The sequence below is a fragment of the Lissotriton helveticus genome, chromosome 9 (genome assembly GCF_964261635.1).
Source record: "Lissotriton helveticus chromosome 9, aLisHel1.1, whole genome shotgun sequence".
NCBI classification, from domain to species: Eukaryota; Metazoa; Chordata; class Amphibia; order Caudata; family Salamandridae; genus Lissotriton; species Lissotriton helveticus.
In genome coordinates this window covers 332815774-332843717 of record NC_136070.1, presented here as the reverse complement: position 1 = coordinate 332843717, position 27944 = coordinate 332815774, and the positions used below count along the sequence as shown (strand labels likewise).

The window sequence follows — 27944 nt, the reverse complement described above, 5'->3', positions numbered from 1 at the left end:
AGACCCAGCTGACTTGGTTCTAACTAGTAATAGACGTAGAATTAAATGGATAAAGCTGCTGGAGAACCCATCCAATATCCAAAGGCTGTATGCGACAGTCGTCCCCGTACTGGAAAAGGTCGAGGCCCTTAGCCACTGCCTAGCTAACGAAACCGAACTCTTTTTTGCAAAGCTCAATGAGTTAGGGGCCATCCACTCTGAGCTATGTTCCAATTTGGCAGATGTGCTGAACCCGGTAGCCAGGGCAAAGAAGTTTAAGAAGAAAAGAGCCTCATGGTTTAACGCCTCATGTAGGAGAGCAAAGGCCGATTTACTAGAGTCCCTCAAAACACGTGAACCCCAGAACAAGATTAGGGTAAAGCGGCTTGCTTATAAGTCCATCCTCCTTAGTGCTAAAAAAGAATGGGATGAGGAAAACTGGTCCGAAATGACAGCTGCCCTCACATTGCGCGATCCCAAAAAATTCTGGCAAATCGTTAAACATGGCTCAGCTGAACCATTAGTGGCAGTAGTAGCAAACATAGCAGCCCCCGTTTGGGAGGAACACTTCAAAATCTTGTATAAACCACACAACCAGGACCAACTGGAGAACCCACAAGAAGACACAAGGCACCAACCCAATGGAAGCGCAGCTCCTATGAACGAATTTACCCTGGCAGAGGTTAGATCGGGAATCAAGGCTCTGGCTCCCGGAAAGGCGCCTGGTCTAGATAGGTTGCCAGGGGACCTTTATAAACACGAAGTCACAATCTGGGCCCCGTACCTCAGGGCGCTGTTCAATGCAATTCTGAATGGCATGACGATCCCCCCAACTTGGCTGGGGGCAGAGATAGTCCCAATTTTTAAGAAGGGATTACCTCTGCTCCCAGCCAACTACAGGCCAATAAGTCTGATAGACGTCTCCCAAAAATTGTTCGCCAGGTTGCTGTTGGACCGCCTGTCGGAATGGATGAGGGAATATAACATCCTGAGTCCCTTCCAAGCAGGCTTTAGGGAGAAGGTCTCAACCATAGATCAGGTCTTTCGGTTCGTCCTCATTTTTTGGAAAACGGTGCAGTTGGAGGGTGGCAGCCTCTATACTGTATTCGTGGACCTGAGGGCGGCCTTCGACCTGGTTCCCCGTAAAAAGCTTTGGGATGTGTTGGCCAAACTGGGGGTACCTGAGGGTTTGCTGGAGATGATTGTTCGTCTCCACACTGCTAATTTCGCACAGGTTAGGTGTGGCAAGGAGGGAGCCCTGTCAAATAGGTTCCCCGTTGGCAGGGGGGTGAGACAGGGCTGTGTGCTCGCACCAACCCTGTTCTGCCTCTACGTCAACGGGGTTATCTCCCACCTAAATGGGGTTGCCAACTCTGACGCGCCCAAGTTGGCGGGCGCAAGGGTGCCGGCAATTATGTTTGCCGACGACACCCTGTTGCTTTCCAAGTCCGCAACGGGCATTCAGCGCGTTCTTGATGGCTTCACCGACTTTTGTAGGGCATACGGTCTAGAAATCAATACCTTAAAGACTAAATTTATGGTGTTTAACCCCCCCTCAAAATTTAGCTTTAGACCTAACATCGGGCAGAGTGGGCTCGAAAGGGTGAAAACTTTCGAGTACCTCGGAGTCATGCTAAATGACAGACTGACATGGAGCACGCATCAGGAGAAAGCACTCCTTAAATTGACCCAATACGCAGGGGCCACCTTGAATCTTCTGGGCAATAATAAATCAACTATTCGGCCCGTTGGTCCTCCTATACAGATCTACAAAATACAGGCTAGGGGGGCAGCCATGTATGGGTGTGAGCTTTGGGGGCATGCAGTAACATCGGACCTGGTAAAGGAGGAGAACAAATTTATTCGGAGGGTTGTAGGACTCCCCTCCAGTTCCCCTCTAGTCCCCCTAAGGTTAGACCTAGGGATGCGTCCATTAGATGAAGAATTGGCTTTCCGTCCCTTGACTTTCTGGCGTAGGCTGTGGGTAACTCCTGAATTGGCCAGCTATAGACAGGGACTACAGGAGGTGCTTGCTATGCCCAATGCTGGGAAAATCAATTGGCTGAAATTTATTAAATCAGAGTTGGAGGGTCTGGGACTTTCAAAGATGTGGTATGATCCTCTAACCAATTGCCCACTTTTGCCCAAAAAGAGACTAGCAAAGATATATCATGATAGCAAACTGACGAAACTTTTACAGCACCAAAAACTTGGCCCACTAACAGAGCTTTTCTTATGTATTAAGGACACGTATAGATTTGAACCAGTTTTAGACAAACTGTACCCTCCCCTGCTTAGGAAATTATATTTGCAATGGAGGCATGGGTCACTCCCACTTCGAGTATTTACAAGTAAGTGGAGTGAACAATCACCCAGCATGTGCCCAGCTTGCAGAATGTCTGATGAGTCCGAACTCCACATACTCTTTTTCTGCCCCATTTACCAAGGGATGCGTAGGAAATGGATAGTTCCTCTATTCAGAAACTTGGGTTTTGGAGAGTGTTTGGTTGCATTTAGAGTCCTAAAAACAAATTTGACGGACCACATTGTTTTTGCAGTGGCCAAATATTTGGGTGCCATATGGTCTCTGAGAAGAAAACATCTCGATGCTGGTAATTGATTTTAACGTACCAAGTTTATGCATTGTACTGTGAAATACTGCTTTTTAATGATTACGGACAATTTTACAAAGTATACTTTTATTTTTTTAACAATATTATGGTTGTACTAAATGTCTTTTATGGTGAAAAATTTCTCCGAAATAAAGATTTATAAAGTAAAGTAAAGATATGTATACAGAAACTCACTGTATCAGTCATCAAATCAACAGGAAGAGTCGCATATTTGCTAAGATTCTGATTATACTTCTATTATTTACATACTTCGCTGTCTTAATGGCAGCCATTTAATCTTGCTATTTTGAAATAGGCACAAAAAAATTCGATAATGTGTCATTTATTCTTTACCTACCATTGTGTGTGTTTTGTTGGATGAAACATGGAAGCCTTCTGATTACAGAAGAAAGTGGTGATCGACCCATGTACAGAAAGACCGGACTAAAACCAGATTTACCAGTATTCAGACTATGCAAATAAGTTCCTGTTATGTACTGGCATACTGACCTTAAATTTCTCGAAAATTAGGCGCTTATCAATACCTTCTGGATCTAGTTTGGACTGCTTACTAGGTTACACTGTGTGTTTGAGAAAATCAAAGTTTTTGCACTATGCACAAATTACAGCATAGTGTTCACACAGTATGTCCTCTACCAGAAGAGTGGATTTCCTTTCAGAAACATACTTTGAAGCCCATGTGTATAATATATCTAAATATTAGAGGTTAACCAACTGACTCAAAGCACTACTATTTTCCAAATTAATCTTTAAGATGAACATGTTTCAATCAACATCAGAGCTTTATGACCAGAAAGTCATAATTGAATTTTTATTTTTTTAAGAGACAGAAAATCTTACTTACCTTCTAGTTCTCCTTCAGGGGAGTCTCAGTTGCTTTATAAAACATTATAAACAAATAAATTGCAATCATAAGCACTAAATTGTCCCAAGCATTCGTGGAATCCCGGAGAACTTTTTTGAAAAATATGTAACATACTTTTCTATTACAAAGGACATTAAAAAACATTTTCGATCTGAATAGTGAAGGCAAAATATTATTTACATTAAAATAGAAGCCAATTTCAATGTTGCTAGATTATGAATAGTTGCACAAAATACTCTAAACGTGTTTAAAGAAAGAGGTTACAATGTAGTTAGGCAGGCTGCAGCCTAAAAAGGGGGAAAAGATGACCCTGCTCACTTTAAGGAACCCCACTCCACAAGCATCCCGTCATGCCCTGGTACACATGCTGGCCCTCCAACTTTTCCCAAAATTAAGTTATTGATTATTTTTGAAGGCTTCTTACAAAAAGGGTTCTATATCCAACAACAGAGCCTGCCCCTAAGGGTGTTATCGATATCATTGGAACATGTGTGCACACAGTGATAATAGTAATAGTGAAGGATAGCGAAGGACAGCAGATCATGGAGCATTATACAAATATATTAAAGAGTAGAGATACCCGACAATTTTTACTGGTCTGGGTGAAGAACAGATTTAATTAGTCAATATCAATTACAAACAGCTTATTTTTATTTTCTCTCAGTTAAAAAGGCTGCTGAGTTTTTTTTTAAACAAATGACAAAAATCGACAATTCTGCACCAGGTGAAGTGCATGTGCAGGACAATTCACTGCTTATGAATTCAATAGAGATTTTCTGACAAACAACAGGTTTTTGGTATTATTGTAACGTGTGGCAAATTACATTTATACAGGAGGGCAGCAGTGTCTAAATTATTTGTGCTGGTTTGATTATTTAGGATTCTTACTAACTAGTCAGTATATATTTACTGCTAATAGCTGCAAATAATGGCAGAAAAATATTCAATGAGGAATTACGTTTCAGCAATATATTTTTCATTACAGGCAGGTCTAAATAAATGCTAAAAATCCTAGGACCTTAATGGGAAATTAAGCAGATGTGGAAAGTAGTGAATGTAAACTAGCTTTTGCATATGTTTGGAGCTGTTAAATAGGGGGAGCAGAGGGCAAATTAACTATTGGGATTAGCAATTGCTTATCAGTCGTATTTGCAGGCAAATAGTTTGTATGGTCCGTTTGGCTTCATACTACTTCTGATACATGCAGAAAGTTGAGGGATTTGGGAATTTTAAAAATAAGCACAAAGAAATTGTGTGGCATTCGAGCAGGTGGCTATGAATTCTGGGCAACTAAAATTAGATGATTAAATTAGATGATTAAAGTAAGTTTATTAATGTGGAATCATGCAGTTTAGTAAGGTGCCCTTCCAAATACATAAAGGTTCCTGTCTAACCCTTCTAAACCGGCATTAGAAGCAAGCAATCTGCCTTTGTCACACTGAAAGGTGAGATAGTGGATTTCAAGGACAAAATGAACTGGGACTCACCACTCTAACGTATTCAAACAGCTCAATTATGGCAGAGTTCATCAGATTGTAGCGTGAACCATTATTTAGAAATGCTTTGACCACTGGTTCAAACAAAAAACTTTTCATTATATAACGATTGTAGAATTCATCCTTTAGCCCAACTATCTTTCTCATGAAGCGAAGAGCACCTAGAAGAAAACAAACAGTTACTAAACTTAAGATATAACAGACTGATCACCAGGATTGAAAGATTAACATTAACAACTTTTCAACTGCCATTTAATGACATACAAATAATTTTCACATAAAATCTACATACTTTTCTACTGAACAAATTTGCAACATTTCATAAAACTTGAAGAACCTATCAGTCTTTAGATGCACGGAACATTCTCGTTTAATCAAAGGAATTACTTGACTCTAGCTGGTTTTGCATCTTGACGTTCATTTTGTTTGATTACTTTATTTTGCAAAATTATGGTTGCACTCTGTATTCTCCTTGAAAAATAAAGTAACCTGGTCTGCACTAAGGTCAGACCTCTGACCAGATCATTCGAGTTCCACAGGCTGAACCCACACAATCCCATTCAAATTGATAACCTGACCTAACTTGATTAGCAGTTGAAAGTCATCAACTCCAAATGTAAGCCTTTCAAATCAAAGCATGGCTAGGATAATTTGCAGGTAACACATTTTTTTGCACACTGTTTTAAAGCAACTTGATTTTATCGCATCTCGGCCTTTTGTAAAACCAATGAAAACAAATTTAAAGCAACTTGATTTTGATAAATTAGCATTAAGGTAGGTTAGCATTTAGAATAGTCTTAAATTCTATAGTATTGTAAGTCCTGTTTCAGCGTTCAGTCTTGTTTGTGCCAGTGTTGTGACCCTGGGGTTTGAATGTATGCTGTAAGCCACTGTCTTCAATAATGTTGCCTAAAAGGGTTATCCATGTTCTATTTCGAATGCATACCTAGAAACTTCAGAGGATTGCAAATCCTAAAGACACGCTAATAACATATTTGTAACAGACTCATGAGGAATCTACCTGAAAAGGCAACACAAATCTAGGCGACATGGAGCAGCTAGGTCCCAGTCACTGTAAACAACACTTTGAGAGCCAACTTCAAAGACATGGGACCTGCATTCTATAAAAGCCTGGGACCTGTGGTGTAAGTAGAGCTTATGAAATAAAGTAACAGACAAGCTTGGGAAACCACCAGGCTACATAAAACAGCACAGAACTACCAAGTACAGAAAATAAATAATGATCATTTCACACAGGTTTTGTCGGATGTGAGAGCAAAAAAGATATGGAAACTAGGGAAGCTTACTTTTATATCTGGGATGGACTTTAAATCGTAAATGCAACAAGGTTCAAAAATGGATTGTTGACAGGTCTCTTCTAGAGATAAGAAAACACTGACCAGTTTAGTACTAAGTGGGAGGCACCAGATTTGTGGAGGTTACCTATTACTTTTAAAAGCTAGGTGTAATCTTCGCTATAGATGGTTACACCTACTAACCATATAACTTCACAAATGCAGCGCCTGGAGATCCTCATGGGTGAGTAGCACGCTTTAATCCCCCATATTGATTGAAGAAAGGGTCTAGCTGAATGGCCTCACTTTTGCAAAATAACAATTGCCCATTTCTGCAGCAGTGAAAGCTTACTCATTTAATAGTAAATGGATAGAAGTAATCTTACAATTTTTCTTAGGCTAGTTCTAAATGACAATTATAATACCTTCGAGTGAGTGTAAGTGGGCTAAGACATTGGAACATCACATTATTTAAGTGCAGTTCCAGATGTGATAACATCAAGCATCAGGCACAAACAAGCCATGAACTTCCTCGGTCACAGATCCTTTAAGGTTAAGTAATAAACTGAGGCTGTACAAAGGGATATCAGTCTATTAAAACACCTTTTTCTATAGATGCAAATACAAAACAAGACAAAACACTTTAAAAACGAGAACAAGTTAAGAGTTTAATGAATACATTTAATCAAGAGGTACTAATATGGCATGGATTATGACCCAAAGGGGTATCATGCGTAGTGCATCCAAAAGAGTAGGAATAAACAGCAACAATAAGTATTGCTGGTAAATCTAGGTGTGTGAGCACTTTTCGTTTTCTGTACCTGACAAATAAGGATATACATTCTCAACTTTGCAACTTTTTTATATTAGTAATTTAAGACGTTATCCAGAAAATACTAGAAGTTTTGTTATTAACTACATCAAAAAATGCCTGTATGTGTATATATATATATATATATATATATATATATATATATGTGTTCAGTAGTAAAAACAATCTATTTCCTTGCCATTTCTAAAACTGACAATACAGTCACGCAGCATAATGCACATAAAACTTACATAATGCCACAAAAACATGCTGAGAGGACATGAGAACGAGTACTCTTCGAAGAATGTCTTTGTTGATGATGTAGTTCTTTATGTGGTAGGTGTGATGTTCAACACAAAACGTTAGGAGTTCTAATATTAATGCCAACAGCTGGGCCGTCTGGAAATCATCTGAAAAAAATTAAAAACGTTACCCAAGAGCACAGTAGAATTAAATCATAGCTGGCCTACTGCACTGGATTCGTCCTTAGATAAGCATGTCATTGGTGGGTACAGGTTTTTTGGTGACCACATAAGTTAAGGCCTATTAAAAGTTTGTGTGTTTTCTCCTTCCAATACAGTGTTCAATTGTTGCTTGGTTTTAATGATAAATAATCAAACTAGTGGTTATTGTATGCATTGTACGAAGCAGAGTCACAATTGTTTGACAAACAGCAGGAAGGGGTTGAGCTACACTAAAACATACACGGATCTTTTAAAATTCAACCTCTTCATGGAACCCACTCACTCAACTTTCAAATGATAATGGAAAACACGCCGGCCAAGCTCTGCCAAGTTTTACAGTTGCCTACTTCTTACACCTCCACCCTTCATTTCTCTCGAGTGGATAAGCAGTATGCTTGCAACCCTTCGTTTTTAATTACTGATAACTTGTGGAAACAGCAAATGCATCTGTCTCGGTCATGAAAGGAAAGATACTAGAGATTTAATGGTGTGCTTATGTCAAATGAAAAAAAAAAAACATACCGCTTCAAACGCGCTCCCCATAGTCACCAATAGGCTAGTGCTTTACTATCAAGAATTTGGTTTAAAGTCATGAGGCCAGAAAAGCAACTTCAAAGCAGGTATTTTGAAGCCGAACAAAAAAAGAGTAAAAAGCCTCTAAGCTGCATAATAGCACAGGTAGTCAGTCAGTTACATACAAAAGGCATAGATGCTTTGAAGTTCTTTTACTTAAACATTATCACAAACCGTAGCTCAGCAATTATCCCAAGTAAACTCCATCTTTATCAGCAATATATTTTTTTAATGTTCATCCAGAGTTGGCTTGTACCTAACTCACCAAAAAGTCACTACCCAGCAGTCAAACCGAATTTTCAATTATAGATATTCACCACAAATGAAACTGGAAGGTTAATTTCTTCACAATTTACCTATTTGCCAAGGCGGCAAGTGCTGCCATGTCAACCTGCGATGCTATTTTGAAGGCTGAACTCTAATAAAACTTCATCTTCTTTATTAATTTAATTTTAAGACATAAAAACCGGAAAGCAGATGCAACCCAACGTGGCAGTGGCCTGTCTTTCAGCCATGTAATGGTGCAAACTGAATTTAAGTGTAAATCATCTTGTCCACTCCAAAAAGTATATATATATTTTTTAAGAATTTTGTCCTTAAGTACCTTTGCTCAAGTAAGAGGGCTAACTTGAGTTCTCATAAATCACTGTTGCTGAACCCACCTCCAAAATCTGAAAACAGCATTTCTTTCTAAACCAGCGACAAGAAGTCTATCTCCACCCCTAACGATCTAACTACACCTCGGAACTTCACTCTAGTTGAAATCAATTCTAAATCATCCAAGGGCAAGTTATTTCATCAACTCATACAATCACGCAGACATGAACAATGTAGTAAAAAGTACAGTAGTAAAAATCAATGAAGAAACTTCGAAACGTATTAAAGAGGGCATGGTTTAAAGTAAATATGAACAGAAAAATCCAAAGGCTGAGGTGGGAAACATTTTTAATATATTCTTGCTAGAATCTAAAGTAATTAAAAAATGAAATATTTCTTTAAAAAAGGTTAGGAAACTTGATCACAACTCCTTAACATACTGTATTGTATAGCAGTTACCTAGATCTCCAATTATAAGGAGCATTCAAAATTTCAAATCAATCATCTTACAAATGGAGCGCCCATGAAACATTTAGAATTGTTATCATCAAAGAACAAAACCTCATTTAAAACAAGCATTTGCAATGCACAATCGGTCTCCTATCTGCGAGAGTTAGAGCTATCGGCGTTATAAGTGACAATGTCTTTTACCCATGTGTTTTGGCTTGGAGTGGAGTGGATGTATGTGGTTTGGAGTGGAATTATGTGGGTTGAATTGTGGGGGGTGCATCGACTCGGTTCTGTAGACCTTAAACACACCATCAGTTTTTTGTTCGCACTGCCCACATCGCTGGAGCCCAAAAAACAATTATCTGTGTGAGTGGGCAGAGCTCATTTTGGAGTTTTTTTGGAAGGAAAAGTTCATTCCACCTAACAGGGAGGTTGCCGGGTGATAAGGAATCTGCAGTTAGAGTATCCACCAGAAGGAGATAACTAACCACAGATTTCTCACCTTTAGAATATATATATATATATATACACACACACACACACACACATATATATATATATATATATATATATATATATATATATATACACACACACACACACGCAGTCCCTACCCAGGTAGCAGGTCTGTTGGACAGCTAAGACCATATCGTCCTGCAGGACTGAACAGCCAAATGCCCTTCCACTCCGATCTGACCGTCAAGGAAGTAGTGGTTTGTGAACATGTGCACTGAAGCCCACGTTGCGGCCTGACAAATATCCAGGACAGGCACTCTGTGTGTCAGCACAATAGTAGCAGCTTTGGCCCTGGTGGAATTGGCCCTCAGTCCTCCTGGGGGGTTCTTCTAGGCCAGCACATTGCAGAGTTTAATGCAGAGGATTATCCAACTGTACAAAGTACTGTTCTGTTCTGCTCTGCCTTGCCTTTCTTCATCCCAGAGATCCCCACAAAGAGATGACAGTCTACTTGATGGCCTTTGGTGCAATCAAAGAAAACACTCTGCGCTCTTTAAGGCCCAAATAAAGTCTCACCTCCTCCTTTGAGGAGTGAAGCAGAGAAAAGAAAGTCAGAAGTGTGATGAACTGTAACATGAAAGGGAATCGCAATCTTTGGTAAAAAAGCTGATCTATCTTCAGCACCCGTTTTTCATGAAAGAAGGAAGTCTAGGGTGACAGGACTAAAAGAGCGTAAAGTTACTGCGACAAGAAAGACAGGCTTCAAAGTTTAGAGGCATAGAGGTCACCTATGCATCAGCTCAAAAGGGGTGCACATAAACATAAGGACCAAATTAAGATCCCACTGTGGCATCATGAAGGTGTTAGGAGGGAAACATAAGTAGGCCTAAAAGAAATTGCATTAAAAAAGGTGTTTCAAACAAGGACGGATAAGACAGTAAACGCAGAAAAGTAAAAAGAGTGAACAATTAACAGTGCCCATTACAAATCCTTGTTGGGTCAAACACCCAAAGAAAATGTAAAAAACCCCATGCATCCGACAGCTTGGCCTGCAACAGGTCTGTGTTACAAGTAGCACACCAAGTAGCAAACTTGTCTCAGTGCCGGAGGTAAACAGACTTTGCCGAAGGACGTCTGGCTACAAGGATGACATGCACTACTTTAGGAAGGAGACTGAATGCAGTCATCTGTCGCCATTCAATCTCCACGCATGGTGGTGTAGATTGCACAGGCCAGAGTGTAAGACCCTGCCCTGCTGCAGCAATAGAAAATCTTCCAAAAGCTGCAGCATGATCGGACGGCGAATGTTTATGCCCAGAATTTCTGGACACCACACCCTCCTCCCCCAATCTAGAGCCACTAGGATGTCTTGGGCACAATTGTTCCTGATCTCAAGAACTCGGGGTAAGAGAGGTAGCAGCATAAGGCATACAGAGTCCAGTGCTCCACAAAACGCACCTATTCCCGAAATAACTGTTCCTCCTCCCTCCCTCTCCTTACAGGATAAACAATCTCCTTACAGCGCGGGGATGCCCTTGGGTCACCAGGCGCTATACAAATCGCTAAAATAAATAAATAAATAAATAAATACTAAGTATGTGTCTCAAGGGGGGGGGGGGGGGCTAGTGGTGTAACTGTGATTTGTGTTCTGCTAGGTGATGCAGGTGAGTTTACCCACCCTGACATTCAATGATCCCCCAGGTGGTCCACAATGAGTGAAATGAACCAACAATTCTGCCAGTTCCAGAGGCGAAGGGCTTAAAGGTGAAGGGACCAGGACTCCATTCCGCCAAGTCTGTTGTAATACTACAAGGCAGTGGTGTTGCCCTTGAGGACCTGACTAGCCTCTCCTTGATGGATCAAAGGAAGGCTTTCAACAACAGGGGAATGTCCCAGAACTCAAATAGATTAATGTGGAAATGGGTCTCCACCGGAGACCAGTGTCATTTGCCGTCATCTCTCCCAGATGACTTCCGAACACCAACAGAGATGCATCAGTCACCAAAGTCTTCTCTGGGTGGGGTAGGGAGAGGGGTCTGCCACTGGTCCAATGCAGGTCGAGGAGCCACCAATGCAAATCTTTTGCAGTCTCCTCTGAATAGTGAAAGTACTCTGACCGGTTCCCCTGGTGCTGGGCCCACTGTCCTCGGATCTCAATGCAGAGCATGCATGTGCCATCTGGCATGGTGAAGTGGGGAGGATACAGCAGGCCAATAGTCCATAAATCCTCAGAGTAACCCTCACTGAGTCACAGGATCAAGGGTGAAACATCAGGATCATAGTCCCTAGAGAATAAGCTAGGATTAATCATGCTACAAGCCTGAACTACCAGGCTCTCAGGAGTAGGGTGTTGCGGCAAAAAAACTAAGGTCACCCGGAGCAGGTGTGTGGCATTGTGCTACCGGTCTATTCACAGGTGGGCAGGAACAAGGTTTAGTGTAAGTACCTGTAAGTGTGGCAAGTCAGGGTTTTGTTAAATGGCAACAAGGGTTTGGACTTCGGTCAAAACAATGTTTTTACCTAAACAGACGACAACCATAATTCTAGGACTACAGCAAATGAGATTGTCTCATAGTTCTTCAAGATCAATGTTCTCCATTGTTTATGCATCATTATATATTTTGTCAAGCGCACAATCCTGGAAAAGGAGCACTAAAGGTGAATTCAAATACGAGTTCCAGTCAATTATTAAAAGTACCCAAGTATAAATCTTGCAGCGGTGAATTCTTTTCAGTCTTCCAAGTTCAAACACCATTTGAAAACAGCCAGGCTTCTAAGGATCACCTAAATCAAATCAGTTTGTCTCAAATTATGTTTCACACTAACAGTCAGGCACACAGTACGTAACCGATGCATCCCAGTCAGCATACACAAATTGCTACAGAGTACTTTCAACATGAATAGAAACTTTAGAAAGACTGTAGAAAGATTGAATTGTTGCAAAATATGTGTATTATTCACAGCAAACATGTTCTCTTTAAATGGAATAGCTCTTGGCACACATAGGCATAAGTAAAAAGAGCAAAGTAGGTTTTCTAAGGATCATATGAAATTGTGACGATCAACATCTCAGTTGTGACCAGCATGAAGCAACATCCTACACCTAAAGCTAGAGATCACTGTACTTCAACATCCACAATTTCAGGAAACGGTCAATTCATAATTCATTAAGATGCACCCAAACACACAGTAAAGCACCAAGTATTTCTGCATGCAATATCACAACCTTGACAAAAGGTTTCTCAAATGCACACATTATGTTTCCACATTGCTTGCTAAAGTGCCAATCACATACAAGTTGCACTGTAACCACTATGTGCAATTTGTTACATCAGCAATATGTTACACAGAAAGTGGTGCATACTTTTATCAGATTAAACAGTAAATAATTTGACCAGAGTGTTCACTGTTTTCTGTAAAAACATTTTTGGGTGTTCTTTGTGGACTTACCTTTGCTGGGCTTTTCCTCTGTAGTATTTGCTAATAAGGGGGCAGTGAGAACGTGCATACAGTGCTTATAAAAGAAACCAAGGAATTCTGTTTTTTCAGTTTTCTGAAAAACAAAACAATACTTTACTCATTCCAATAACGAGGAAAAAACAAACACCCAGTATTTCAAATTAATATGTCAAGCAATCATCTATTCATGAAAGTAGAACATTCATGCTTACATTGGCAGTGGCTAGCATATTTTCTGGGTCTACTAACGTACGAAGCAGTCCCATTAGCTGGACAGCCCCTCCGAGCTCTGGATCAGTGTCACAAATCATATGTTCAATGATGAGATTAATTAGTAAAATGTCCTGTACAAAACAAAAATAAATGAACAGAACAGATTAGTTACACAGAACATGAGGACACTCAAGTTAACATTGGTCAGATGCTGACTCTAGAAAACTTCCTTGACTGAGAAGTTTGTCTGGACAGAATGGGTGTAGAAAAACACAAGGCACACTGACAAAAGGTAGATATCTTAAAACCTTAATGACTGACCTAACAGTGAAAATTTTCTTTAAACCTGAAATATTAATGGCCTATAATTCTGACTAATGTAATGTTAACATATACCATTAACTTAAACATGAAACATGCTAATTTAGACACCTGGAACATGCTCACTTGCCCTACGCACTATTATTTTTGTCTCTGGGTTAAGGCAACAATGAGACTATAAGAACAAGCTACTTACCTAGTGTGAGACACTTATGGTAGAGGCTATCTAGCCACAAATTCCTCTCATCACTTGAATATTCCTCAGACTACATCCAGAAACTTTTCAGCAGCACATCTGAGCACCAGAAGGTGGCGCCGTGCAGCTCCACCTAGAAGCAGTTTCGCCCTGGAAATGATGCGCAGAGCCTATATAGGCACCATTCCTGTACTTGGTCAGTTGTTTTCGAGAGTGTCCATGCCCCAGACGCAGAGCCCTAAAGTAGTCAATTTTTTTAAAAGTGGGTCTGTGAATGGACTGTCTGCAGGACCAAGCATGCAAAATGCTTCTCTATGAACTTGACTGACCAGACACTAGTGCTTCATGAACCCATGGAGGGACATCAATGTAGCCGCCTGGCAGATGTTTAGAAAAGGGATTCCATGTATTAATGCATTAGTAGCAGTTTTGGCTAGTGAGTCGAGTGAGCGCGCAGTCTCTCTCGAGGCTGCTTTTTAGTTAACGGGCAACATAACTTAATGCAGAGCATGATCCAGTGAAATGCTTCTTTTTTGTCCAACCTTGCCTTGTTCAGAAAGTTTGCCTTCTTCAGAAAGTTTCATTCAAGGAGGTACGTATCTGAGTGAGAGATGCCTTGGAAACTCCAACGGCCAGAATTGCTCCCATTGCAAGTTCTTGGCAGTGGCACACATCTTGAGGCAAGGTTCTCCTCAGTCTCAGAAGAGACCTTAAACCACCTCCTGGTGTAATTATCCCTTGTAATCTGCTAGATGCAGACAGCTGTGTTTATCCTCCTGGCATTTAATGATTGTCAGATGGTTAACCACCAGGGAAATTCTTTGGTGGCCACCCGCCCTGTTTGTTGCAGTGCAACATGAAGGCGGTGTACTCCATGAGCACCTGTACTAGCCTCACCCCTTGATAGATAGAAGGAAGGCTTTCAACATCAAGCAAATGACCCTCAGCTCCACAGAGCCGGGACTCAGCTTTAGACCAAATGTCTCTGATCTCCACCTCTCTCAGATGGCCAAACCATCCTAGAAGCAATGTATCGGTCACTACTGTCAGCTCTGGGTGGGGAAGGGAGAGGGGTCTGCAGCTGACCCAATCACGATCCAGTAACTTTAGCAATCTCCACCAAAATCTAGACTTGCTCAGAGGGGGGCCCCTAGATGTCGGGTCCATGGGGACTTCAGGTCCCACTTGCAAAACCCGCAAGTCACCTGGTATGACTGACCAGCAGGATGCAGGAGGCCATCAGTCCCAGAAGCCTCAGAGTCAGCATAATTGAAATCTAGGACAGAGGCTGAAGGATCGGGATCATACCCTGAATGTCCTGAACTCTCTTTCCTGGGAGAAAGGCACAATACTGTATTCAGAATGGCTCCAATGAAAGGAAGCGACATAAAAGATGTCAGGTGTGACTTTGGCATGTTGATAGCAACCCCTTAAAGATAACAAGAGGTTTGTCAAAGTCTGTGGGTGGCTGATGACTGTCTGGAGCGAGCACGCTTTAAACAGCCGGGCATCGACATAGGGGTAAAACTTGCCCTCCTGACCTACAAGGTGTGCTACAACCACATGCATCACTTTTGTCAAAACGGTGAGAACAAAGGGTGGCATAGCAAACGAGTAATACTCCTGTCCCACCACAAACTGCAGGCTGGGTATGCAGGATAAGTATATGGAAGTAGGCATCCTGCATGTTCAACGCTCAGTCTTCAGAGACAAGGTCAGAAAAGCCTCAGGCCAGTATGAGCATCTTGAATTTGTCCTTCCAGAGGAAGGCTTTGAGGGGGCGTAAGTGTGAAATAGGACAAAAGCCTCCGTACTTCTTGGACATCAGAAAGTAGAAGAGAACAACCACATCTTACATCTGATGCAGACACCCTCTCTGTAGCCCCTTTGACCAACAGGGCTTGCACTTCCGGTCACAAAATGGAAATATGGTCCTCACCCAGTCATTAGGGAGACGATGGAAGGTGCAACATATTGAATTTGTCCTTCCAGAGAAAGATGTTGACAATGGGGAGCAGGCCTTAGGTAGAACAAATTCCTCCACTCTTATTGGGCATCACAAAGTAGCGAGAATAACAACTAGGTCCTATTTCTAGTGAAGGTATCCCCGATGGCCTAAAGGGCTTGCACTGCCGGCCATAAAATGTAAAGATTGCCCTCAGCCAGTCATTGTGCAGACAATGACAGGAGCGGCGGTGCAGAAAGAAAACATAGGCCATAGCCCTTCCTCACTATTTGTGGGACCCACCTGTCTGATGTTAAGGTCCGCCAAACCTACAAGAATCATTGGATCCTACCTCCCATCGGGTGACTGTGCTCTACTAAGGCCACACTGGAGGAGTTTGGCAGGTGGGGCTATGGGGTATTGGGAGGCCTGTTGACCTTGGCCGCAAGGGCAGTAGACACTGCGTACATAAAATTGTAAGGAGCCATGCTGTGGTTGGATTGGCTGGCAGTATGGAGTACCTCTGCCAAAGATGTGAAAGGAGTGCTAGGTCTGGTGCAATTGGTGAGGTGGGGGCAGATAAGCCTAGAGAGCAGGCCATGGCCCTGCTCAACTAGAATCACTTGAGGGTGGAGACTGCTTCCACCCAGAATAGCTGAGACCCATGAAACAGTATGTCGATGAGGGAATATTGGACATCACAGAAGTAACTGGTGGTCCGCAGCAAAGCATGGTGGCGAATGAAAGTGGGCCCAATGGCCAGCCTGAAGGGAATTGGTGGTGTCCAAGCCGTTAATATTGGGTTACCTTGGCTGTGCCCCCACCATCATGTATGGCCTGGGCAACGACAGGCTGCAGATCTTCAGGGATATCTGCGAGGACTTGAGCCACTGAGTCCCAAAGGGCTTGGGAATGGAGAAACCAGGAGATAACAGTGAGCCAGGACTGGTGGAATAAAAAAACTTCTCCACTCTCTTGGATTCCCTATCAGAGGGAGTGGTCATAAAAGTGTTGGGTTGAGTCCTGCTTATTGACACCTGCACTCCTAAACTTTTGAGAAAAGGGTAGAGAGACAGGAATGCGGGGTCGCCAGAGGCATGGTGATGACATCTCTTTATTTGCCTGTAACTAGGGGTACTAGAGCAAGGCTTGCCCCAGGCACCGAACAAGGTATCTATCAGTGTCTCATTAAATGGCAGAAGGGGCTCAGAAGATGTCTGCCCAGCCTAGAGGACTTTGTTAGCCCATTATTTTTAACCTCCAAGGTGGGTAGCTGGAAGTCAAGGACTTCAGCCTCCTTATGCATTACCGTGGCATAGGAGCCGGATTCTTCGGTGGCAGGTCCAGTTTAAGATGACCTGATCCAGGAGAAGTATCGAGGCTACCGGTGTCCTGCAATTCGTTGTATGAATTGTCTTCATTATCACCCCCATTTCATAATCGTTACTCAAATCTATGCTGAAAAGGGACAACAATAAAAAAGTAACAGTTACACAGGAGCGCACTGCGTGTATAAGTATGTGTGTATTCAGAATAAAGTCCAATTGGTGCTCTAAGTGGAAAGAGTAGGTTACCACTACTCTTAAGTAAAGCCAACAAGTGACTTTAATAACAAGTCCAAATTATCCACCAAGCACTCGTCCTCAAATAAAGTCAATTTCTTTCAAAATGTTCTTTGCGTTATTTTATTCCATCATTGCGTCATTTGATTCCAACATCCAATGTGTTTCACAAAGCCAGCCAACACGTGTTTCGTCTTGTCAGTCCTTGACAAACAGACTTCTTCAGGGCTGTAAATGATACAGTAACCAATGTACATATCACAATTCTATACTAAGAAGTATTTACAAACAACTCAAATTCTCCGAATAGTGTGCTAGAAAAAGTAAAACAGGGAAGTACCAATCACCAAGAACAAAGTCAGAAACACCCAATTCGTAAGAGCAGTAGATATGCGTGATACCAAAGTAAGAGTCCCATACATACAAGAAAAGACAATTATAACTGGAATGACGTACCCCATAGGCTTTGGGTTCAAATATGTAGCAAAAGTAAACTAATTACGAGTAACCTATAATACCAAAAAAGACCCAGTCACAAACAATCCTTTACAGACAAAGTAATCATCAGAGTTAAGCTAAAATTCTAGCAACTCACCAATATACAAAACATAGGTCATGTAGCACGTGTAAATCAACTTCCTGTTTTAATCTCATCAGATCCAGTAGGAAAGAAAATAGTCAACCAATTCTGTGAATAAAATGCATATCACTTAGCACTTATAAGTTACTTATACCTTAAATACCGCAAACTATACACTGTCAAGGCATGAAGCATAATATTGCATAAAAAATATACCAAATTCGAGTTATACCTGAAAATTGCGAAAGTTCACAAATCCAGTTATCAAATCCAAAGCGTCGTCATATCCATATACTGAAATGAAAATAATCTCCATTCAGTATATGACAATTATTACCCTTGAAAAACAACCTACAATGTAAACTGCACTCCATACTACGGAGAGACTCACCGCATATCAGCGTAAACAGAGTCCAGAACCTTCATAAATCCAAATATCAAATCTGAGCTGTCATCGTATCTATAAACTGAAAATAAGAGCAAACTCCATTCAGTATACGACTAATAACCAAACGGAGCAACATACTACATAAACTAAACTTCATCCTATGAAGAGACTCACCGCAAATCAGCGTGGACAGAGTCGGAAACCTTCGCGTGCTACACCTGCGCCATCTTGGAGTGGCAATTTATCAGTAAAACAACGGGCGCCATCTTGGAGTAGATAAAGTACAAATCCCTACTAAGGAACCTCAAATATCAATACTAAAGATTGAGGTATAATAGTTATCAAATCAAAATTGACTGAAGCAGAGTATGCTATATTATTGAATCGGCACTGCAAGGACAAAACCTAGTTATTTTCGCGTACTCCAGTAAATATCAGTAATTGTATTGTACATGCCGTACATGCATGAGTAATGACAACGACATCGTTTAATATGTACAGCCTCCTTATATCACAAACCCGCAGAAGCGAGTGCTTATAAACTAAACCGACTACAATATCTAAATAGTAGTACCAATTTGCGCGCCATCTTAGAGTGGTTATCACGTAACCACAATTTAGTACAAAATGAATATACCGTCGTCTGAAGGTATGTGTGAGTAACCAGGTCCAAATTGAAATATTATTTATGCAACGTCAATCCTAACAATATCGAACAGTCAAACCAGCACAACCAGGAATGGGAAGGATAGGCAAAGGGTCAAAGGGAACGGTACAGAACACAGCAAATACAAATAGCATTATTCAACCTCACAGATACTTCATTTTTCTAAACAAAAGAGACAATCAATTATTATACAGTCAATTATTATGCAGTGAACATCAGAGCAAAAATTTGAATAATATTACACATCCACAAATTATTCCTGCCCTAAGTAGTATTCAAATTCGTGGTCAATATTAAGACCACGTTCAACTGCTTTAAGTTTCATTAACCACAACACTTCTCTGCGTCGTAGTTGTAACTGTCTATTCCCACCTCTAACATCACGTTTAATGTGATTAATCCCATGGTAACTAAACACATGTTTCTCTTTTTCATGAAAATTTCTAACAATGTGGGAAGCAATAGGATAACGGGTGTCCCCTGTTTTTAAAGCTCTAAAGTGCTCTACCATTCTTTCTTTTAGTTTTCTGATAGTGCTCCCAACATAAATCTGTTTACACGAACAAACTATAACATAAACAACAAAGGTAGTGTCACAATTAATAAACATATTAATCGAATGTTCCCCAGTATTGTTATAGTTAAAAGTCTTTACTTTGCTTTTTGCCCATCTACAAGAACTACATTTTCCACATTTATGGAAACCTATAGATCGCTCAGTGAGCCAATCTGGATCAGTTTTCTTCACAGGGTAACTTGGACTGATAAAATTAGAAAGGGTGCGACCCCTTCTAAAAGTCAATCCGGGTTTGTTTCCAATATACGGCACTAGGTCCTTATCCATACTCAGTAGGTGCCAGTGTCTATTTAGAATACTGTATAGTTTAGCACTATCAGTACTATAATTAGTAATCAGACGTATCTTAACATCCTTGTTCTCACCTGGTTTTTTATCAAGAGTTTTTGACCTCTTTAGTTTCTTAGCCCTAACCACAGCATTTTCAACCACTTTGCTCTGATAGCCACGTTTAAGAAACCTCTGTGATAGGTTTGTAAGATTAAATTCAAAGTCATTATCGGTTGAACAATTCCGTCTTGCCCTTACCATCTCACCATAAGGGATCTAATTTATTTGACTCACAGGGTGACAACTTCGGGCATGTAGAACAGCATTACAGCTGGTAGGTTTGCGAAACATGCGACTGCAAATTTTACCATCTTCAATAAACAGTTCAATATCCAAGAAACTGATGCTGTTTTTGTCATAATGAGTTGTAAATTCAAGTTTCAGTGCATTATCATTCAAGTAATCAAAAAAAACCTTAAGTTCATCAACTGAACCAGTCCAAATAAGAAGGCAGTCGTCTATATATCGCCCCCAATAGTAAATATACTGTATCCATTTCTTACCTGATGGGCCCCAGATTCTCTCCGCCTCGAAGAACCCCATGAAGAGGTTCGCAAAGGAAGGAGCGAATCTAGAACCCATCGCGGTTCCAAGGCGCTGTCTAAACCATTTACCATCAAAAAGGAACACATTATTTTGAAGAACCATTTTTGTCATCATTAGAATCATCTGATTATGATCATAATATTCCGCACTTCTATTGCTTAGACAGAAGTCAATGGCACGAATACCTAATTCACTCAAACATTCAGGCATTGGGGGGCCAACTGAACGCCTTTCCCAATACGTTGATACTTTTTTGCAGTTGTATGTTAAGAACTTACCATCGTTTATTGAGGATTCAAAACATGTACTTAATCTAATGAATGATTTAGTATGGGACGACAGGATGATACTGGTAACATTAGATGTGGTATCACTTTATACAAACATCGATCATGAATTAGGTATTCGTGCCATTGACTTCTTTCTGATAACCGATAATGACTTTGAATTTAATCTTACAAACCTATCACAGAGGTTTCTTAAACGTGGCTATCAGAGCAAAGTGGTTGAAAATGCTGTGGTTAGGGCTTAGAAACTAAAGAGGTCAAAAACTCTTGATAAAAAACCAGGTGAGAACAAGGATGTTAAGATACGTCTGATTACTAATTATAGTACTGATAGTGCTAAACTATACAGTATTCTAAATAGACACTGGCACCTACTGAGTATGGATAAGGACCTAGTGCCGTATATTGGAAACAAACCCGGATTGACTTTTAGAAGGGGTCGCACCCTTTCTAATTTTATCAGTCCAAGTTACCCTGTGAAGAAAACTGATCCAGATTGGCTCACTGAGCGATCTATAGGTTTCCATAAATGTGGAAAATGTAGTTCTTGTAGATGGGCAAAAAGCAAAGTAAAGACTTTTGACTATAACAATACTGGGGAACATTCGATTAATATGTTTATTAATTGTGACACTACCTTTGTTGTTTATGTTATAGTTTGTTCGTGTAAACAGATTTATGTTGGGAGCACTATCAGAAAACTAAAAGAAAGAACGGTAGAGCACTTTAGAGCTTTAAAAACAGGGGACACCCGTTATCCTATTGCTTCCCACATTGTTCAAAATTTTCATGAAAAAGAGAAACATGTGTTTAGTTACCATGGGATTGATCACATTAAACGTGATGTTAGAGGTGGGAATAGACAATTACAACTACGACGCAGAGAAGTGTTGTGGTTAATGAAACTTAAAGCAGTTGAACGTGGTCTTAATATTGACCACGAATTTGAATACTACTTAGGGCAGGAATAATTTGTGGATGTGTAATATTATTCAAATTTTTGCTCTGATGTTCACTGCATAATAATTGACTGTATAATAATTGATTGTCTCTTTTGTTTAGAAAAATGAAGTATCTGTGAGGTTGATTAATGCTATTTGTATTTGCTGTGTTCTGTACCGTTCCCTTTGACCCTTTGCCTATCCTTCCCATTCCTGGTTGTGCTGGTTTGACTGTTCGATATTGTTAGGATTGACGTTGCATAAATAATATTTCAATTTGGACCTGGTTACTCACACATACCTTCAGACGAGGGTATATTCATTTTGTACTAAATTGTGGTTACGTGATAACCACTCTAAGATGGCGCGCAAATTGGTACTACTATTTAGATATTGTAGTCGGTTTAGTTTATAAGCACTCGCTTCTGTGGGTTTGTGATATAAGGAGGCTGTACATATTAAACGATGTTGTTGTCATTACTCATGCATGTACAATACAATTACTGATATTTACTGGAGTACGCGAAAATAACTAGGTTTTGTCCTTGCAGTGCCGATTCAATAATATAGCATACTCTGCTTCAGTCAATTTTGATTTGATACTACCTATTATACCGCAATCTTTAGTATTGATATTTGAGGTTCCTTAGTAGGGATTTGTACTTTAACTACTCCAAGATGGCGCCCGTTGTTTTACTGATAAATTGCCACTCCAAGATGGCGCAGGTGTAGCACGCGAAGGTTTCCGACTCTGTCCACGCTGATTTGCGGTGAGTCTCTTCATAGGATGAAGTTTAGTTTATGTAGTATGTTGCTCCGTTTGGTTATTAGTCGTATACTGAATGGAGTTTGCTCTTATTTTCAGTTTATAGATACGATGACAGCTCAGATTTGATATTTGGATTTATGAAGGTTCTGGACTCTGTTTACGCTGATATGCGGTGAGTCTCTCCGTAGTATGGAGTGCAGTTTACATTGTAGGTTGTTTTTCAAGGGTAATAATTGTCATATACTGAATGGAGATTATTTTCATTTCAGTATATGGATATGACGACGCTTTGGATTTGATAACTGGATTTGTGAACTTTCGCAATTTTTAGGTATAACTCGAATTAGGTATATTTTTTATGCAATATTATGCTTCATGCCTTGACAGTGTATAGTTTGCGGTATTTAAGGTATAAGTAACTTATAAGTGCTAAGTGATATGCATTTTATTCACAGAATTGGTTGACTATTTTCTTTCCTACTGGATCTGATGAGATTAAAACAGGAAGTTGATTTACACGTGCTACATGACCTATGTTTTGTATATTGGTGAGTTGCTAGAATTTTAGCTTAACTCTGATGATTACTTTGTCTGTAAAGGATTGTTTGTGACTGGGTCTTTTTTGGTATTATAGGTTACTCGTAATTAGTTTACTTTTGCTACATATTTGAACCCAAAGCCTATGGGGTACGTCATTCCAGTTATAATTGTCTTTTCTTGTATGTATGGGACTCTTACTTTGGTATCACGCATATCTACTGCTCTTACGAATTGGGTGTTTCTGACTTTGTTCTTGGTGATTGGTACTTCCCTGTTTTACTTTTTCTAGCACACTATTCGGAGAATTTGAGTTGTTTGTAAATACTTCTTAGTATAGAATTGTGATATGTACATTGGTTACTGTATCATTTACAGCCCTGAAGAAGTCTGTTTGTCAAGGACTGACAAGACGAAACACGTGTTGGCTGGCTTTGTGAAACACATTGGATGTTGGAATCAAATGACGCAATGATGGAATAAAATAACGCAAAGAACATTTTGAAAGAAATTGACTTTATTTGAGGACGAGTGCTTGGTGGATAATTTGGATATGCTGAAAAGGGAGTGCAAGGTGTGTTATCCCTTATGAAGGCAACACATCAAGGGGGGAAGTGGTGCAGCAATAGCAGACAGACGTATCTTCAGTTGAGGTCAGACTAGCGCCGATTAGGTATCTCTTTGAACGGTCAAGGATTTGGCAATGGCGTGGATCGTCGCAGAGTGTGAATCCGTATTGGAGGCTTCATGATGGGCTCTGAAGGTCCCACTGGCGCAGAGGGTGAACTCGTCAGGAGAACTCCAGAGAGAGGGGTACTGGACTCCTTGGAACCCAAAGGCACACAAAATAGAGTTGGCAAAGATCCGAAGATCGTACTGCACCATCCACCTGGATCACAACTTTGACCAGTCCCTTCACAGGGTCACCTTATGTTTGGTGATGTAGAGCTTCACTTGTGATCCCAGATGGCATTGAGGTTCATGAGACCTCCCAGTGAGATGTGCACTTTACAAGGATATTTAACGTTGACATGCAATATTAGGAGGCTTTACAGTCATGGCTCAACCACAGGAACACCTGATGGGGATCTGTCGCAAACATTTGTTTGCAACAGTCCTTACTGGGCATGAAAACTGCCATGTTTGGGGGTGACATTCCCTTGCACACTGTTGAAATTTGACAAACTTTTTTTAGGTAAATTTGAGACCAAGAATAGAGCTCCACATCAGTGTCTGGCGGCGCGGATAGAAAGGAACTGACGACAGCGCACAGGAGCGGCATCCATATAGGCTCCATACTTCATTTCTGAAGCAGAACTGAATCAGTGCAAAGCTGCATGGCACTAAAAGTTTCTGGGCCCATTCCGATTCCTGGGGACTATTGAAAAGGTGAGGGTTTTGCAGTTAGAAGCCTAGCAGAAAGATATTTTATATAGCTTCTTTATATAAAGATTTGATGTGTTACTGCATGTGCTTTCCCAAAGACGTTTAGTTTGAAGTAATTAGGTTTTATAGTTTACGCTCCATTGTGAACCATCGGGCAGGTTTATAGCACTTACTGACGGGAGATTACCAGGTTTCACAGGTGTCACAAGCTTAGCTGCTTGGGTCCCCCAAACGGAGTGTGCTAAATATTTCCCACTATGCAATGCGCCACTTGAGGAGAGGACTTGTTGATGAGTTCCAATCAGTCTCAATTTAAGTTCTTTATTCGGTGTTGATTTAGCTTGATTAAAAGATTGCAAAATTGATCATACTATGAACTGACCATAAGCAAGATTTGATTGAGAAGCCAAGTTCAACGATATAAATGAGATCTAAAGTATGACCTTGAATATCTGTGGGCCTTAAGACCATTAAGAAAGACAGTGTCTAGAATTTCGAGAAATTATCTGGCTTTACTTCCATATGGATTGTCTATCTAGTACTTAAACTCTCCTAAATGTCTGTGGATAGTTGTCACTATGGACTTTATTAAATCAAAGAATTCCAAAGGAAAATTGGCCAACAGTAAGGTGGTCGGCATGCAAGCAGTAATGATACAGTATTTGAAAGAAAAAGTGATATGTAGAAGGAGATTCTCCACTCCAGAAATGTTAGGTAATGAGGTAAAATAGATGCAAGCTGATTGATTAGAGGTGACTACTCCTACCTGTTTAACTTCTGGCCTACCTTGTTTAAATATCTTATTGCTTAATGGAATTGCCTCTAAAATTACAGGTGAGTTTGTATCTAGTAACCAAGCATCTGTAGGAAGAGGTACAACCACACTGCTTTTATAGTTAAGGCGCGTGCACACACACGGAGCATCAGCTCCATAGCTACTGATACCTAATAAAAACAATTGGCCACCACGAAGCAATTGAGTGACCAGGCAGTGATTCTAGTCCCTAGAAAAGTTTAAAAAAACAAAAACGAAAAAAATCAACAGAAACGTGATCATTAAGTATCTGTGACAACGACCCAGCTTTTTCTATTGCTTGATGTTGCTTAGATGCCAAACCTTGTTATATTACCTCAAATAACTGTCACATGCACCCTATTTTCTCCTTTGCAGCTAAACTGTTCTGTAGTCACATACACTAACAGCCAAAACGAATAGTTTCTTACCTGTCAGTGTAGTTTTGCAGCTTGAAGATCTTTCTGGATTCACTGTGCTGTGCATTATTCGGCGGTCTAGTGGATGGGTCCGGAATCGTAGTCTTTTCTTTGGTTTTTTTCTGTAGCCCAGGTGGGCGTCGACGTCCCACCTTTCGGTGTACTTCCTGTGACTTCGGCATGCGTCCTGCGGAAGCTCTTACCTTGGGGCGCCATCTTCGGATTCTTTTTTTTCTTTCTTCTCCTTTTGTGTTCTGTTTGCGAATCCTTTGGCAATGTTCAAGTAGGTGATTTATACGCTAGGTCCTTCAAGGTGTCTGTTTCTGTATTGTCCTTGTATTACCACCTCCTACTCCAGCCTCATCTTTCTGGCGGAGGCGGGTGGGTTCGCTAATGAATCCAGAAAGATCTTCAAGCTGAAAAACTACACCGACAGTTAAGAAACTATTCGTTTTGCAGCGTGAATCTTTCTGGATTCACTATGCTGTGCATAGACTTTGTAGCGGTTTGTTATGTTTGTGGCAGCTGGGTGGAAGATGAGTGTTGGTTGTTGGATATATGTTAAAGCACCTTCTGTCCTACTTGTGCTTCCTTGTTCATTTGTATATCGCACAGTAGTGCTTAGTGAACGTGTGCACTGAAGCCCATGTTGCCGCCAGGCATATGTCTTGAATGGGTGTGTTAGCCAGGAAGGCTATCGTTGCTCCTTTCTTCCTAGTAGAGTGGGCCTGCGGCCCTTCAGCTAGTTCTTGGTCTGCTTGCTTGTGGCAGAATTGTATCGTTTGTGCAATCCATCGTGCGATGGTTCCCTTTGTTACTGGTTTACCCAGGAAACTGGTTGCGAAGGACACAAAGAATTGTTTTGTTTTTCTGTGCTCCTTTGTTCTTTCTATGTAGTGCATTACTGTCCTTCTAGCGTCCAGAGTGTGCAGTGCCCTCTCTGCGCTTGTGGTCGGTTTCTGAAAGAAGCTTGGTATTTGCACCGTCTGGTTGATGTGGAACCTAGACACCACCTTTGGCATTAAGTGTGGGTCAGTTCTCATCACCACCCTATCATTGTGTATTTGGATGTAGGGTTCTTGCAGCGGCAGCGCCTGTATTTCGCTCACCCTGCGCAGCGAGGTGATTGCCACCAAGAAGGCTGTTCTCATTGTAAGCATTTGTAGGGAGAGTTTAGGAATGGGCTCAAAAGGAGCTTTCATGAGCTCCGTTAGGACTAAGTTAAGGTTCCAAGCAGGTGGTGGCATCCTCTTTGGTGGTGCGATCCTCTTTGCCCCTTCCAGGAATCTCTTTACTACCTGTGATGTAAAAAAAACTCTTCCCTGTTTATCCTCTTGTGTGGGCTACAATCGCTGCTAGGTGTTCTCTCAGCGAGGATGAACTTAGTTTTGCCCTCAGCAGGTGTGTGAGATACCTTAGCACCGTTGATTCTCTTGTCATCTTTTAGTGTAGCTTCTTCCTGCTGCATCATAGAGTAAGCCTCTTTCATTTTGCCACATAGCACCTTTGTGTGCTAGGTCTCCTTGCCTCTCGTAGTACCCGTAGGGTGCTCTCAGGTAATTTCAGGTGCGCAACTATGTCTTCAGGAGCCACGCTGCTAGGCTGAGGTTCTCTGGTTCTGGGTGTAGTACTTCTCCATTTTGCATGGACAGTAAGTCTTTCCTTTTCCCGAACTTGTGGGGAGCGCCTTGTGCCATTTCCATTATCTGTGATTACCAGGTCTGCCTGGCCCGCTGTGGTGCCACCAGGATCACGGTCATGTTGCTGGTTCTGCACTTGTTGAGTACTCTGTGTATCGGGGTATTGGGGGAAAAGCGTAGGCAAATGTCTTTGACCAGCTTATCCATAGGGCATTCCCCAGGGATCCTTCCCCTGGCTGCGAAGTTTCGGCATTTTGCATTGTGGCGTGTTGCAAACAGGTCTATTGTCGGTGTTCCCCACCTTCTGAATAGCTTTTGCGTTTCCTGTGTATTGAGCTCCCACTTGTGGGATGCCGATGTCTGTCTGCTGAGCCAGTCTGCTTCCACATTGTCCTTCCCTGGTAGGTGTATGGCTAGCAGGTCTATTTCTAGTGGGATGGCCCATCTCCATATCTGCTGTGCTAGGTTCGATATTGGGGCTGACTGTGTTCCTCCCTGCTTGTTGATGTAGAACATCGTTGTTGTGTTGTCTGTTTGGATCAACACTCTCTGGTTGTACAGTTTTGTCTGGAAGGCTTTCAGGGCGAGGAACACTGTCTTTAGTTCCAAGTAGTTGATGTGTTTGACCGCATCCGCTGGAGTCCACATACCCCTCACCCTGTGCTTGCTCATGTGTGCTCCCCATCCCTTCTGGGATGCGTCTGTGGTGATGGTCACCGTTGGGGTTGGTGGTGTTAAAGGTTTCCCCTCTGTTATGTTTTCCTTGTTC

The 27944-nt window shown here is 41.2% G+C and overlaps 1 protein-coding gene across 2 annotated transcripts in view; it reads right to left on the bottom strand.

Moving 5' to 3' along the window:
* PPP4R3A (protein phosphatase 4 regulatory subunit 3A) overlaps window positions 1-27944 on the bottom strand; it is a 358677-nt gene that overhangs the window by 46352 nt on the left and 284381 nt on the right. For both annotated transcript variants that reach the window (XM_078660041.1, XM_078660040.1), the window contains exons 8-11: window positions 13291-13422; window positions 13070-13172; window positions 7331-7489; window positions 4965-5134 (exon numbers count right to left, since the gene is read on the bottom strand). In XM_078660041.1, the coding sequence (XP_078516167.1) occupies window positions 4965-5134; window positions 7331-7489; window positions 13070-13172; window positions 13291-13422 (564 nt within the window). The remainder of the gene's footprint in view (window positions 1-4964; window positions 5135-7330; window positions 7490-13069; window positions 13173-13290; window positions 13423-27944) is intronic.